The following is a 15463-nucleotide window of genomic DNA, read 5'->3' as shown; positions in this document are numbered from 1 at the left end:
CAGAAGCTGTTGAGGGCTTTTTCTTCCCCAAAATCTTCTTTACAGAATTCATGTTGATCTCCTTCCCTTCAGAAGGACATAACCTAAAAAATCAGTCACAGCTAAACATCTTGGGGAGGGAGGTATGCCCTATTGTTTCTGTGGTCCTACCTTGACCTTTGTCAGATGAATGTGGTGCTACCAGACAGACAGAGTCAATAGAGACCTTGTCAAAGCATGACAAAGAGTAGTGAATGAAACACTACCTGACATGCTAAACCTGGTTTTTGCAGCACCAGTGCCCTCTTTGGCATCACAGTTACGTCCAAGCCCTACCACTCTTCTGTGCTCCAATGCCTTGCTCCACACCTGCTTAGGGGTATCTTCAATGATCTTAAGGGTTCTTCTCCACCCTAAAGAATTCCATGATTATATCTTTAGCCCATGCTTTCTTCAGAGGTCTTCATTTAAGGAGATGATGTTCACGTGCAGTGAACTTAACACATGGGAGTTGCTGTGATTTCATCTTACTCACACCATCTTTTTTCCTTTTCTTATTACAGGATTTTTGTGTCTCTCCCAATTAGGTTACATGACAGAAACACATTACTCTTGATGGAAACTATGTATGCAGACAGGCACTACTTCTCTTTGGCTTGCTGGGGAAGGCCATGGGTTTCCCAGAGTCCAGAGCAACTCAAGACAAAAGATTAAGTTATCAGTTCAGTTCCTATCCCTCTTCTCCATCTTTTTCTCCCTCTGGACACCTGCTGCTGTGAGCTTCAGACAATGAATCCTCTAAGAGCACCACTGTCTAAATATAGAGGTTGCCCAAACAATTGCATCATTCCTTAAAACATTCTTCGCTACGCCGAAGGACAAGTAAATGATTAGTCAGAGTTGGCCAAACATTAAGCACAGCCTACAATATGTAATTAAGATCACTTAGGAGAAATATGGAAGTTTTGGCAGCGTGTTTATGGCAGATGGGTGCCCCAAAAGCCAGCATGACCATCAGCCTTTCAATAAATGTGTGCTCCATGCCTAGAAAGTCAAAGAAAAATGTACAGGATCTTTCAGCTTACTGAAAAATGACATGGTCTTTCAGCTTAATATCCCTGACAAACTGCTCTCACATAGAAGTGTCTTCTTCCAAAGTTTGGGTTTGGGAGTTAGTAGCAGGAGAATAAACTGGACATGTATTGGAACTTCTGGTCAAGCATGTAAAGAGCAGATGGTAAAAAAAAGCAAGGCTGGCATCTGCTGGTATAAGTGTACACCGCAGTCTCTTTCAGAGAGTTTCTTGCAGAGTTTGTTTCTTTTTAGATAAACTCTATTAATGTGCATCTGTGATGTCAGAATTACTCACTGATTGGGTTTTTTTTGTTTGTCTGTTTGGTTTTTTTTTTGTTTTTTTTTTTTTGTTTGTTTGTTTGTTTGTTTTTTCTGGGGGTGTTGTATCTGTTTCAAAGAGCCCATGTCCAGATGCAGGTGTCAGCTGTCACACAGCAATGCAGGCATTCATTACCTCTGGAAATCAGGGTCTGAGCTTTTAAAAGTTTAGCATACCAAATCAATGGCTCCTTTGGAAAATTAGAGTCATCGCTACTAAAATATTTGTGGATCTTACAATGTGGAAAGTGCAATGTGAATTTAAAATGTAATTTTTTTCCTACTGTAGCAATAGGCAGTACTGTAGCTTAGGCACCAGTGCTGGCAAAAAATGTCTTGAAGCAGACAAGGTTATTTTATGCCTGTTTAAAAGAAGATGGGGTGAAAGGGGATCTTTGGATCTCTGGATCCATTTCGCTGCATTATAGGCACTGACATTACAGAGCCCTTTCATGAATATTGAACTATGCTCTTCAAAGCAGGATAGGCTTGTGCTCCCAGTGCTCTTCTTTCATAGCTGTTCCACAATGGGGTTGCTTTAGTGGGTCAAATCTCTCTTCTAACAGCCAGCCTGTGTGTATTTCTGGCCATCTTATAGTTGATTTGATCTTATGCCAACAGAAGTAGCTGAAATATCTTTTGCCTCCCTGGTTTTTATTCCTTCATTATGTGCAAGCAGAGGAGTCCCTTCCCATCTTCACTTTCCCATGGCTGTGCTAAACAAGCCAAATTATTTTAAGCTTTTCTTGCAGGAAATGTTCTTCAATTCCCTGACCACCTTAACAGGTTTTGTCAAGACAATTCATTGGTCTTGGACATAAATGGTGTTGTTTGTGCACCATGTTCCAGGTGCAGTTCATCATGGCAGCCTGCCCCGAGGTGTCATTGTTTTGCTAGAGAGAACACCTTTTCTTCTGCACCACAGCATGGGTGCATGGCTGCTGTTACACTGGGAAGTTGTAGTCACCTGGTATCTGCCTTGTTGTCTTTAAGCAGATGGATTACTGTCATGTAGCATCCATTTCCTGTGCCTTGCATGAATTTTGAATCCATACGTTTCCTTCTTCTGTATTTTTGATCCTCAAGGTCTTACTTGTGATACCTTGATCTTCCTGTTTTGTTGATGATGCCTAACAGCTGTGCATCACCTCAGTTTCCCAGATGTGTTCAGGACATCTGTGCTAATGATGTTAGCATCATTAGATCCTGAAGAATGTTGCTTGAAAGTTCCTTTCAGACAGTCAATCAGATATGATTGACTTCTGTCCTTTGACTAGAAATTCATACGTCCAGACAAACCTGACCTTGGCACCTGTGGTGAGCCTCTGTGGCACTCTATCCCTTCTTCCCATTCATTACCTGTTTTCATTATAGGAATTATGTTCCTATTTTCCCCATGTAAAGCACCATGGAAAAGTTAATAAAGGCATTAAAACTCACCAGTGTGTTGAATTTTACACAATGGAGGTCACTGAATACTCATTTGGAGTTCATGAGCTCTTCATATTTCACTTCTGCATCAGCTGAAATTGCTTTTGTTACTGTTCTCAGATTTTTACCTACCTCCTCTTTGACAGCCCATTCAATTTCTTCCTCTTGCTGAAAGTGGAGTCAGTGAATGTCTTTAGTTTTGAATTAACACCTAGGCCATATCTTTAATCTCCATCACATTCACTGTATACAGTGGTTGCATGGCTTTCCTTGTTCTTCTCTGATGCAAATGTCTGGCATTTGCTTTAGTATCCAGCTTGGCTTGACTTTTGCTATTTTTCAACATCCCAACATATTCTGCTTTTCAAGGTTTCTTTACTGGCTAGACTTTAATTTTCCAGTTCCCTGTAGACTTCACTTATTCCTTCTCTTTGCCTTGTGGTGGTTAGTTATCTGTGTTCCCTTCATATTTTTTGCATGAGTTACAGATTGATAAGCAAAAGGAACTGACTGGTAAGATAGGGGGACTGAAGTGGAGCCTGAAGGCTGGGGATATCTTCAAATCAAAGGTACTGAAAGGGTCAGTAAAGTTTGACATTTGGAGATCTCAAGTCTTAATTAGTTCCCAGTTGTTTAACATTGAATTTAAATAGAAAACATGTGTCATCACTTAGTCTGAGGTAATTGTTTTATGAGAGGCTTCTGTAAACTACTTACTTCTTGCAGAAACATGACAATATGTTATTTGAGTGGTTATGGATGAAATTTGTTAGCTGTGATATTCAGGAATAACTGGCTTCTATTAGGGTTTCCAGGTTGGTTTTTAATGTGTTTTTGGAAATCAATGTTTCCCACACAGAGAATTAAAAGATCTGAATCTGAGTGCTTTTTCCTTACCAGTAACAATGCAGAGATCATACCAGTATCCCTTGTTTTCTAATGGTGACAATGCAGAGACCTTGATCACACTCACATGTGGGTGGTCTATAGAGCACTGTACCAGTGTTAGAAACTTGAACTCAAACTGACTGAAGTTTGTGAAAAAAAATCCCCACTTTATTCTATGGACCTGGGTCTGATCCTCTGATGAACCACAGCATGATGATAACATTGAGGTATTTTCACTTCAGGCTGTGTTCTGCTTTGAATAACGTGAAATGCCTTATGCAGAACCCATCTCTTACAGTCATCCCACTGACTAGACACCAGTTTGGATGAGATTTAATGCAGAGTAGAGCTTGGGTTTCACAAAATGTATATTAAATTTATTTGAGAGTTTGTGTTTCACTTCAGGATGATTGACTGGGTGTCCTGGCCCCTGGGAAAGAACATAGACAAGTGGATCATTGCTCTGCTGAAGGGTTTGGCTGCAGTGAAAAAGTTCAGCATTTTGATTGAAGTCACTCTTTCAAAAATAGAAAAGGTCAGTTGGCTTTTTTAAATGTGAATGTGAACCACAGAAATATCATCTTGCACCTGAAATATCATCTTGCCTTTCAACTGAATTGAGGACAAAATGTGACTTGAGATGTATAGAAAAGAGTTTTCTGTCCCAAGGGGTACTGGTTTTGCAGCTGGGAATGATTTTCTCTAGAACACCCTGGGGTTCTTTAAGTCTTGGTCTGCAAAGGTACTGATATCTTAAAGGTTATGAAATAAAGTAGCCAAGGCTTTTCAAGTCAACAAATAACTTTCTTTCCCAAACTGTAGAGCTCTTGCAAAACTTGTCTTTGGGAAGGTGACATGCTTTCCTTTGACTGTGCCTGGATCAGGGCTGGCTGGCATAGGCAAAATACATATTACCAGTCCACACAGTCACAGTTCAGCTTTAAAGCCTGTGGCCTGGCTTAGTTCATTTATTAGTAGAGATAAAGCCCCCACTGCCATTGCCATCACCCGTTTCAGCAGTGAGTACTTACTGCCTCTGAAAACTGTGTGACCAAGTGCTGGAATGGTCGTTGCTACTTCAACAACGTTCTCCAGTCTATGGTACTGCTGTTCCCTCCTTTGAATAATGAGGATAACACCTGGCTGAGCCACCCGTGGAAGTCACTGTAGAAGTTACTATGACTGTGTTCTAAGGGACACAGTTTAGTGGTGGGCTTGGCAATGATGGGTTAATGGTTGGGCTCAGTGATCTTAGAGGTATTTTCCAACTGAAACAATTCTGTGATTCTATATTTATCAGTATTGGAACATTATCAATAACTGCATTTGTTCTTGTGCTACCCCAAGGGCGTTGAGCAGTGGGAGAGTAGCCAAGCATCTCTGGCTTTTTTTTATCTTTCCTTTCATTGTTAATGCATAGGGAAGGGACACAGCCCTTAAAATAGCATGTGATTTTTGGAAACCCTCAGAAGTGTCATTTCAAAGGAGTACAGTGTATATAGGTATTTTTTTAAAAGTAGAATAAATATCATTGCTTAACCTTTGAAAAAAGTATTTGCTTTTTATCTCTTTTCCTGAAAGGTTAGTGATAAAGTTCCAAATATCATAATAAAATAGAAGAGGTACATTTTAGAAAATCTAGCATCCTACTGTGCTTGTTCATGTGCCTTGTCCATGAAGAGTTACGGAGATGCAGCACTGTTACAGAGGTCTTCACCTTGCTGTGCCAGGCACTGCACAAGCCTGAAAGAGTGAGGATAACCTACATGGTATTTTTAGGATGACTTGAGGCAATGCTCTGGACAGGAGATGACTCTGGAGGCCTGGTTGCAGGCTGCTTGTGTCAACATCCAATATGGAGTAGGAAGAGATGAACACCTGTGGTAGATACTCAATGCCTTTCTTTCCTGCTGTTCCCTTCTCCTGCACGTTGCAGTGCTATTCTGCCTTGTCATTTGCTTTTTTCCTCCCCTGCTAGGTCTTCTCCAAGTTGCTGTACCCCATTGTGAGAGAGGGGGCTTTGTCTGTCCTGCAGTACATGCTGCTGAGCTTCCAGCACTCCCACGAGGCATTTCACTTGGTAAGGCTGTGTCTGACACTTGGATGAGGGCATTGCCCTGAATGTAAAACCATGCTGTGGGGCAGCACAGGCAGGAAGGGACCTGAGGTGCTGAGATATTGGGGAATATTTCCTTCATCTGCTTGATTTCACTGAGTGATGTAATCCCAGCCCTGTCCCCCCACTGGAGCCTGTCCTGGCAGCTGCAGTAGCCTCTCGTAGCCTCTCCTGCAGCCTAAACAGTTTTTTGAGTACCATGGAGCCAGTGCTGAGATGCAAAGGCAAGTCCTGAGCCTAAAAGGAGCTGGTTCCCACAGACTGAGCAACCACTCTGTCAGAAAGTCAGGTGCAGAGGAGAAGCAAGGCTTTATTTCTCCTCTGATGGTTCCTCCCATTTTTCTTGAAGCTTACCTGCTGGGTGACTCATCTGCAGGGGGAAACCAGTATAAAGATGGTTGGGGCTGACCCTGACTGGCTTAGAATGTGGTTTCATGAGCAGATTTAGAAGATAGTGCCATATTTGCCCCATATCTGCTCCCACCTTTCAGCTGAGGTGTAGTAGATGTTGCTGCTCTCCCTTTGGAGTGTGTTAGGTGGAGCCTTTGCATTGAGAATATCTCGGAGGGCTCTCACTCTGGAGGGCAGGGAATACATTATTAAACAGTCCTTGCTGTTTCCTAAGCAGGTGCCTGTCTGTTGGACTCAATGGACCCCATCCCACATGTGCCTTTAAAATGTCAACACGTGGCATCCATTTCCATTTCTTTAAGTGATGGGTCATCTTTCAAAGCATTGTACATCATCAGTGCAGTATGACTAGAAGAGTGAATCAGAACACTTCCAATACACAAATTCTCTGCTGTTAAAAGCAAAACCAACTTTTGACAGCATTTAAATCTCCACTTTTCCACAGTGATATCTATTTTGTTTTGCTGTTGGCACTAAGGCATGGCTCTGCTTCCTGCTGGTGTTACCTCTGGAATGCTGAATTTGAAAAGTGATGCTGAAGGCAAAAGCATGTTTGTAGTGATTGAGCTGATAGAAGCAGTAATGGAAGATTACTCCTATTAATGTTTGATTTTATACTTTCTTGTTAAAGCCCTTACATTTGGCTTTTCACCTAAAGTTCATAGAATAAACAGATAAGGCTGGAAAAAAAGCAATGCTAAACAACATTTTCAACGAGTGGTTTTTCATTCCTTAGCTGGAGACACTTTAAATGAGCCTGAATTTCTTGAGAAATTCTTCACTTTCTAAAAATAGGGTCATGCCAATGTATTGTCTTCAGCTGGGTGTCCAAATTTTGAAACACCTCAAAAACTGTCAGTTGCTCCTGGCTCAAAGTTTTCATTTGCAGCCCAGCAAGTATAAAAAAAACCAACAAAAAACCCAGGGCAAAAATCTCTCTTGCTTCTAATTTTTTGTATTTGCCCTGGCACTTTGGAAGGGTTTTAGGAATTGTTCCCATCACAGCTGGGCAAAATTTTTATGTTTAAAATGGTCCTGGGATTGATTTGCTTCCCCAACAAACCTTTTCTTTTGGAAAGGAAATACTTAAAACCTGTAACATTTTGAAGAGAAAGAAAGAGAACAGGAGAGGAAGACCAAGGGAGGAAGAGAGGACCAGAAAATGGCTGGACTGGGATCCCGATACTTCACTCAATGATTATTCTGGGCTAAGAGGAACATAAAATAGAAATATGAAAAAGATTGTGTAAGTGCACGGGGTCACTGTAGCACATCTGCAGGGTTGGAAACAGGTTATTAATTCTCTATGCAGCTGTGGGGTCAGCAGAGGGTGCCCATGAGCAGTGGATCGTTTGCAGTTGCATCTGCTCATGCTTTTTTACATTTTCTAGATGAAAGCAAAAGAGCAAACCTGCTGTTTATATGCCTGTTGCTGCCCATTCAGCCATACCAATTCCAGTTCAGTTTATTCAATATAAAATAAAATAGAGCACAGCAGACAACACTTCATTTAGTCTAATTCCATCTGTCTTTCAGGTTTGAATCCCTGTACTTGACAGTCAGCATATAACATGGCTTTCTGTCATGGGTGTGGGGTTTAGGAGAGACTGAAACATGGCAATTGTGTAGCTCAGCAAAGCAGCAACACAAACCTGCAGGTGTCATGCAACATGAAACCCTCTAAGGTTGGCTAAAGTCAACAGAATAGTTGCTGTCGAGTTCATAGGGTGAAGGATGAAGTCCCGAACGGGGCTGAAGTCAACTCCTGTTCACTCTTTTCTGCCTGCAGGTGAATTTCATCCCCCTACTTGTTTGTTGAGGCTCTGTGAGTAATTTGGAGTAATTTTTGTAGTAAATTTTCCTTTTCCAGCTACTCCCTCACATCCCCAGGCTAGTGGCCTCTTTGAAGAAGGAGGATTCCAATTCTGCAACCAGCTGTCTGGAGCAGTTGGCTGAGCTCATCCACTGTATGTTCTTCCGCTTCTCAGGATTTCCAGACCTCTACGAACCAGTCCTAGAAGCAGTGAAAGTAAGACATGCACTTTTCAGTGATTTTTCTGCTTTCCATATGGAAATGGCATTTTAGTTGGTAGCCTAGTACAGATGGACTGTCCTACTGGTAGGGATGTACTAACCTCAGCACCTGAAATTGTAGTAGAAGAAAGGGTTTAAAATTCTAAGTCTGAGCCTTGCCTAGGCAGGCTGAGGGAAGATACTTTTCTAATGGTGGGCCTGCAGAAGTCCTGATGCTATCTGTAGGTTTTAGCTATAGCTTTATTCTGGAATGCCTCTAAAGGACTAATATGGACAAGTAAACACTTCCCTGCATGGAGGCATCTCCATGTGAAGAGTAGGGAAAATGAGTTGTGTGAACACTTCTAACAGAAAAGTTTTGTAGTTGCCTATTATTAATTCTTCAGGGGCAAAGATCAGTCATAGAGTCACAGGATCATAGAATCTCCTGAGTTTTGGAAGGGACCCATAGGGATCATTGAATCCAACTCCTGACCTTGCATAGGATGACCTTGCACCATATGCTTGAGGGTGTTGTCCAAATGCTTCTTGGCTTGGTGCCATGACAACTTCCCTGGGAAACCTGTTGCAGTGTCAAACCACTCTGTAGTGGGCACTTTTTCTAATAACCTAAACCTCCCCTGACAGTGTTTCATGCTGTTTCCTCGTGTCCTATCACTGGTCACCATAGCGAAGAGCTCACTGCCTGCCCCTCTGCTTCCCATTGTGAGGACAGATAATGACTCGTAACACAGATCTCTCTTTCCAAGGCTCTTCCTGTTCCAAATGAAGACCGGATTAAACACCTCTTGGGACAAAATGCTTGGACCTCCCAGAAGAATGAGCTCGCCTGCTTCTACCCACGCCTGGCATCTAAATCAGAGACTGGAAAGATTGGGTTAATTAACTTGGGAAACACCTGCTACATGAACAGCATCATACAATCTCTTTTCATGGCTTCAGAGTGAGTTTTTCTTCCCTTTCTCCCACTCTGGGGTGCTCAAGGTTTTGCTCACCACACCAGCCTTGCATGTCCCACACTGATTTTCCATCCTACAGGTTGCATCTCTGCTTTTCTTTCACAGCTTTCGGCATTCAGTGTTGAATTTAACTGAAGGCAACTCCCAGCCCCTGATGACAAAACTCCAGTGGCTCTTTGCATTTTTGGAGCACAGTCAGGTAATTATTTCATGTTCTAGTTATTTGTTTGGACTGTCGGCTGCGGAAAGGCTCGTCTCCAAGTTGCTTCCTGCCAGCCCCAGTGTGCTGATAAGGAGCTGTGGATCTTGGTGGGTTTTTATAGCAGGACAAATTTTGTTTATTTGAAGAAGGCTAATTTTGGGGGTGGAGGAGGGAAGCTCATATCATCCATGGAAGTGGGCTAGGTTAACACCAGGCTGTCTATCTTCAGCCTGTGATCTTCTTGGGTTGGGCTCATGTAGTAACTAATAGTTATTACATAATAGTGTCAACAATGAAGTCCATTTGGAAAGAGTTTACATCTGTGGCCAGTTGAAAAGGCTATTGGTGTAAAGTGCAGACTTCTGTGCAGCAAGGAAAAAGACCAGAGCATCTGACTTGTCCCTTTTCTCCAGAGCAAAGCACAAACTATCAATAAATATTGCTTTAAAAGTTATTTTGTTAAAAGAATAATAATAAACCCCCCTGTCTCGGTTTGAGGGGAAAAACCAAAATGTTTTACCCACAAGCAGGGGAGGGGCCTCCTCCACAATAATCACACCACTCTTTATCAAATTTAAGAAAAGGAATTTTAATACAAGAAGGATAACTGCTATATATATATATATATATGTAAACAGACTAGTGCAACCCACTTCCCCAACACCATAAGAGAAAAAAAAAAAAAACAACAAAACCCAGCAGGTTTTCCTCCGGGAGAAAAGGTTATACTTAAGTGTCCTTGTCACAGCTCGGCTGGCTGCAGAGTGAGTTTCAGTCCCTCTCCAGCGAAACAGACGAGCAGTGGGCTTTCAGATGGACTCAGTCTCTTCCCCCTGTGTTCCCCGTCCAAGAAGCAGCAAATCCAAGGCAGGCAGCAGCACGGTAGGAAAAGGTGGTCCGAAGTAGGCAGCGGCAAGACAGCCAGGGAAAAACCCCAGCAGTAACCAGCAGGGCAGCCTGCCTCCTTGGAGTCCCCACTCCCCCCTTCCGCCGAGCCAAGACTGAGCAGAATATCCAAAAAAAAACCAAAAGAGACAAACCTGTCCCCACCCCAGCGATCACAGTTAACTGCTTCTTTTGTTAACCGCTGGCCTGGGCAGTTAAGTGGCAGGGGAGAGAATTTACATAATAATCCCAAACTACAACATTATCCACCCCTAAATTCTCTTCCATGCCGATACTCTACATTAAACTTAAATTTTCTTTCAAATAATTAAGTGTTTACAAATACAGTAATATGAGTCGTTTACCCAGAGATAAGTTCCCCTTGAGGTATACATCGTGTCTCTCCATCTTCCTGCATCACCCACCAGGTGGAACCAGATCCTTGAGCAAAGACAACCCCACGAATGGGTTTGCCTTTGCCTGAGGCAGGGTTGATCCAGACTGTTTTCCCTAGCATACCTCTCAGGTGTATTACAGGGACTTTGTCTCCATCTACAGTGTGAAGGGGTTCTGATTGGGCAGGGCCGGCTCGATTGACAGAGCCTCTAGTGTTGACTAGCCATGTAGCCTTTGCTAAGTGTTGATCCCAGTGTTTGAAAGTCCCTCCACCCAACGCCTTCAAAGTGGTTTTCAACAGTCCATTACACCGCTCAACTTTCCCGGCAGCTGGTGCATGGTAGGGGATATGATACACCCACTCAATGCCATGTTCTCTCGCCCAGGTAGCAACTAAGCTGTTTTTGAAATGAGTTCCATTATCTGACTCAATTCGTTCTGGGGTGCCATGTCGCCACAGCACTTGTTTTTCCAGGCCTAGGATGGTGTTCCGAGCAGTGGCGTGAGGCACTGGGTGTGTCTCCAGCCACCCTGTGGTTGCTTCCACCATGGTGAGCACATAGCGCTTGCCTTGGCGGGTCTGTGGCAGTGTGATGTAGTCAACCTGCCAGGCCTCCCCGTACTTATACTTATCCCAGCGCCCACCATACCACAGGGGCTTCACTCTCTTAGCCTGCTTAATGGCAGCACATGTCTCGCAGTCGTGGATAACCTGAGAGATAATGTCCATGGTTAAATCCACCCCTCGGTCTCGTGCCCATTTATAAGTGGCATCTCTGCCCTGATGGCCTGAGGCATCATGGGCCCATCGAGCCAAGAACAGCTCTCCCTTGTGCTGCCAGTCCAGATCTGTCTGTGATACTTTCACTTGCGCAGCTCGGTCTGCCTGTTGGTTGTTGAGATGTTCCTCATTGGCCCGATTTTTGGGCACGTGTGCGTCTACGTGGCGGACTCTCACAATCAGCTTCTCTACTCGGGTGGCAATATCTTGCCATATATCGGCAGCCCAGATGGGTTTCCCTCTGCGTTTCCAATTGGTTTTCTTCCATCGGTCTAACCATCCCCAGAGAGCATTGGCCACCATCCATGAGTCGGTGTAGAGGTAAAGCTTTGGCCATTTCTCTCGTTCAGCAATGTCCAGGGCCAACTGCACGGCTTTAAGCTCTGCAAACTGACTCGACCCACCTTCTCCTTCAGTAGCTTCTGCAACTTGTCGTGTGGGACTCCATACAGCTGCTTTCCATTTGCGATTAGTCCCTACAATGCGACAGGAGCCATCGGTGAAGAGGGCGTAGCGTATTTCCTCTTTTGGCAATTGATTGTATGGTGGAGCTTCTTCCGCACGTGTCACCTGCTCTTCCTCTTCATCTGCTAGACCAAAATTTTCACCTTCAGGCCAGTTTGTGATGATTTCCAGGATCCCAGGGCGATTTGATTTTCCTATACGGGCGCGCTGCGTAATCAGGGCAATCCACTTGCTCCAGGTAGCATCAGTGGCGTGATGTGTAGAGGCAGCCTGTCCTGACAACATCCACTTCAGCACTGGTAGTCGAGGTGCCAGAAACAGCTGTGCTTCTGTGCCAATCACCTCTGAGGCGGCTTGGACTCCTTCATAGGCGGCTAGGATCTCTTTCTCTGTGGGGGTATAGTTGGCTTCAGATCCTCTGTAGCCTCGGCTCCAGAATCCAAGTGGTCGGCCTCGAGTCTCACCAGGCACCTTCTGCCAAAGGCTCCAAGACAGGCCATTATTCCCGGCAGCGGAGTAGAGCATGTTCTGTATGTCTGGTCCTGTCCTGACTGGTCCAAGGGCTACAGCCTGAGCAATCTCATGCTTAATCTGGTCAAAGGCTTGTTGCTGCTCAGGGCCCCAGTGGAAATCATTCTTCTTACGGGTTACCAAGTAGAGAGGGCTTACGATCTGACTGTATGCTGGGATATGCATCCTCCAGAACCCTATGGCACCCAGGAAGGCTTGTGTTTCCTTTTTGCTGGTGGGTGGAGACATTGCTGTGATCTTATTGATGACTTCTGTTGGAATCTGACGGCGTCCATCCTGCCACTTCACTCCCAGGAACTGGATCTCTTGGGCTGGTCCCTTAACCTTACTCCGTTTGATGGCAAAGCCAGCTCCCAAAAGGATCTGGATGATTTTCTCTCCTTTCTGAAAAACCTCTTCTGCTGTGTCCCCCCACACAATGATGTCATCAATGTATTGCAGGTGTTCTGGAGCCTCACCCTTCTCCAGTGCAGTCTGGATCAGTCCATGACAGATGGTGGGACTGTGTTTCCACCCCTGGGGTAGTCGGTTCCAGGTGTACTGCACGCCCCTCCAGGTAAAAGCAAACTGTGGCCTGCACTCTGGTGCCAGAGGAATGGAGAAGAACGCATTAGCAATGTCAATAGTGGCATACCACTTTGCTGCCCTGGACTCCAGTTCATACTGGAGCTCCAGCATGTCCGGCACAGCGGCACTCAGCGGTGGGGTAACTTCATTCAAGCCACGATAGTCCACAGTCAATCTCCATTCTCCATCAGACTTATGCACAGGCCAGATGGGGCTGTTGAAGGGTGAGTGGGTTTTGCTGACCACCCCTTGGCTCTCCAGTTCACGGATCATCTTATGGATGGGGATCACAGCATCACGGTTCGTTCGGTATTGCCGACGGTGCACTGTTGTGGTGGCAATTGGCACTTGCTGTTCCTCAACTTTCAACAGTCCAACAGCAGAAGGACTTTCTGAGAGACCTGGCAATGAGTTCAATTGTTCAATCCCTTCTGTCTGTACAGTGGCTATTCCAAAAGCCCATCTATGCCCCTTTGGGTCCTTAAAATATCCATTCCTGAGGTAGTCAATGCCCAGGATACATGGGGCGGCTGGACCAGTCACAATGGGGTGTTTCTGCCAATCTCTCCCTGTCAAGCTCACTTCAGCTTCTAGCACAGTCAACTCTTGAGATCCCCCTGTCACCCCAGAAATAGAAATAGTTTCTGAGCCCACATGTCCTGATGGCATTAATGTGCATTGAGCGCCAGTATCAACCAAAGCCTTATACTTTTGTGGGTCTGATGTACCAGGCCATCGAATCCACACAGTCCAATAGACACGGTTGTCCCGTGCCTCTACCTGGCTAGAGGCAGGGCCCCTCTAACACTGATCCTGGTCATAGCGGTCAGAACCTTTTCTCGATGAGTACACCTGGGAGGTGCCCTCCTGTGGGTCAGATTCTTGCCCGTGGGAAACTGGGACTGCACTTACTCTCACTGACCTTCTTCCATTCTCCTTCAGTTCTTGTACTCGGGCTGCAAGGGCACGGGTGGGTTTCCCATCCCACCGTCCCATGTCTTCTCCATGTTTGGCCAGGAAGTACCACATCTCAGTTCGTGAGGTCTGTCCACTTCCTCTGGCTGGGGGGCGTCTGGCTCTGACTTCAGAGGTTCTCATTCGCACTGGTGCCACTTGGAGACTTTCCCTAATTTCCTCTCTGATCGCTTTTACCTCTGCAGGCAGCGTCTTGAGACTCTCAACCAATGTCTCTACAGCAGAAATACGGGCCTGCATTGGGCTGTGGGTCATGCTTTCATATATCCGGAGCTTATTTGCTACTGCGCCCACTGTTTCATGGTTCTCTTCCCTATACATGGATGCCAGGAAATCGGTGTATTCAGCTGGCCCCGAGCGTGAAAGGTCCCACCACATATGTGGTGTGCATCTGACCTTGTCAGGGTCATTATTGGCTTGCCCACCTCTTCCAAAAAGCACGTCCATCATTGCCATCTCCCTCAGACGTAAAATTCCTTCTTCCATCATCTTCCAAGTCTTCCTAATATGATGTTCCTGCAGGATTTCTCTATAAACAAACTTCTCTCTTACACTCGTTAGAAGTCGTGCCCAGAGTGAAAGGGGCTTTGATTCCCTCACGAACACCTGTTCGATAGCCACGTCCTGGGCCAGAGCCCCCAAAAACCTGGCTTCAGCACCATCCAGTTGTAAGGTTTCACCCATAAGGTCCCAAACTCGGATCAACCAAGTCAGGATGGGCTCACCCGGGTGTCGAGCAATGTCTTTCCGCAAACTACGGAGATTATCAAATGACAATGACTCAGTGATGATCTCAGGCTCTGGGTCTGCTTGCTGTGGAGGTGCAGCAGCCCCCTCATCGTCTGCTGGATGGTCTAATTTGGTCTTATATTTCCTTTTCTGAATAGGGGCAACTTCCATAGGCTTGGCCTGTCCTCCTGGTTTAGCCTCATCCTTTTCTCCCTTCACTGTGGCATCAGGGGTTTTATTCTCTCGCTTTTCCCCCTTCACTGGGCTAGGTTTCTGAATGCATTCTGGAAAAACCCTGGCCCTACCTTCAAACATTCTGTAAGCTGCAGGGATACAACCCTGCAGAAAAACCATAAAGAGCAAGATATCTCTGGCATCCAGGGAGAATTTAAACATCTCAAAAGCTGTTGTAGCAGACTTGAATGGGGAATGGACAAAGGGTTGGGAGAAGAGATTCCCCTTTGTTCCTTCCCAAGGGTCCGTACTATTATCACTGAATCCCCAGAGGTAGCAGCTTAGGTTGCGGCAGGAAAACAGCCTGGAGAGCACCACCCACATGACATCCAAAGGCATCGAATTCATGGCACCATAAATCCAGAGTAAGAACTCAATAATAATTGCGGCTATTTGAGTTTTGCTCATTGATTTGTTGATAAGACTTAAACCTGCCGCTCCTTTTGGCATGAATTTGTACCAACAAAAAGCCAATATATTATACAGGA

General features: G+C 44.9%; 1 protein-coding gene across 1 annotated transcript in view; it reads left to right on the top strand.

The window, feature by feature from the left end:
• The window catches only part of USP35 (ubiquitin specific peptidase 35), a 34393-nt gene that overhangs the window by 12006 nt on the left and 6924 nt on the right, over positions 1 to 15463 (top strand). Inside the window, exons 4-8 of the mRNA XM_071571665.1 lie at positions 4096 to 4225; positions 5669 to 5770; positions 8088 to 8246; positions 9001 to 9194; positions 9316 to 9409. Coding sequence (XP_071427766.1) covers positions 4096 to 4225; positions 5669 to 5770; positions 8088 to 8246; positions 9001 to 9194; positions 9316 to 9409 — 679 coding nt within the window. The remainder of the gene's footprint in view (positions 1 to 4095; positions 4226 to 5668; positions 5771 to 8087; positions 8247 to 9000; positions 9195 to 9315; positions 9410 to 15463) is intronic.

This window comes from Pithys albifrons, chromosome 1 (genome assembly GCF_047495875.1).
Source record: "Pithys albifrons albifrons isolate INPA30051 chromosome 1, PitAlb_v1, whole genome shotgun sequence".
In the NCBI taxonomy this organism is placed as follows: Eukaryota; Metazoa; Chordata; class Aves; order Passeriformes; family Thamnophilidae; genus Pithys; species Pithys albifrons.
This window is presented reverse-complemented; position numbering and strand designations above follow the sequence as displayed.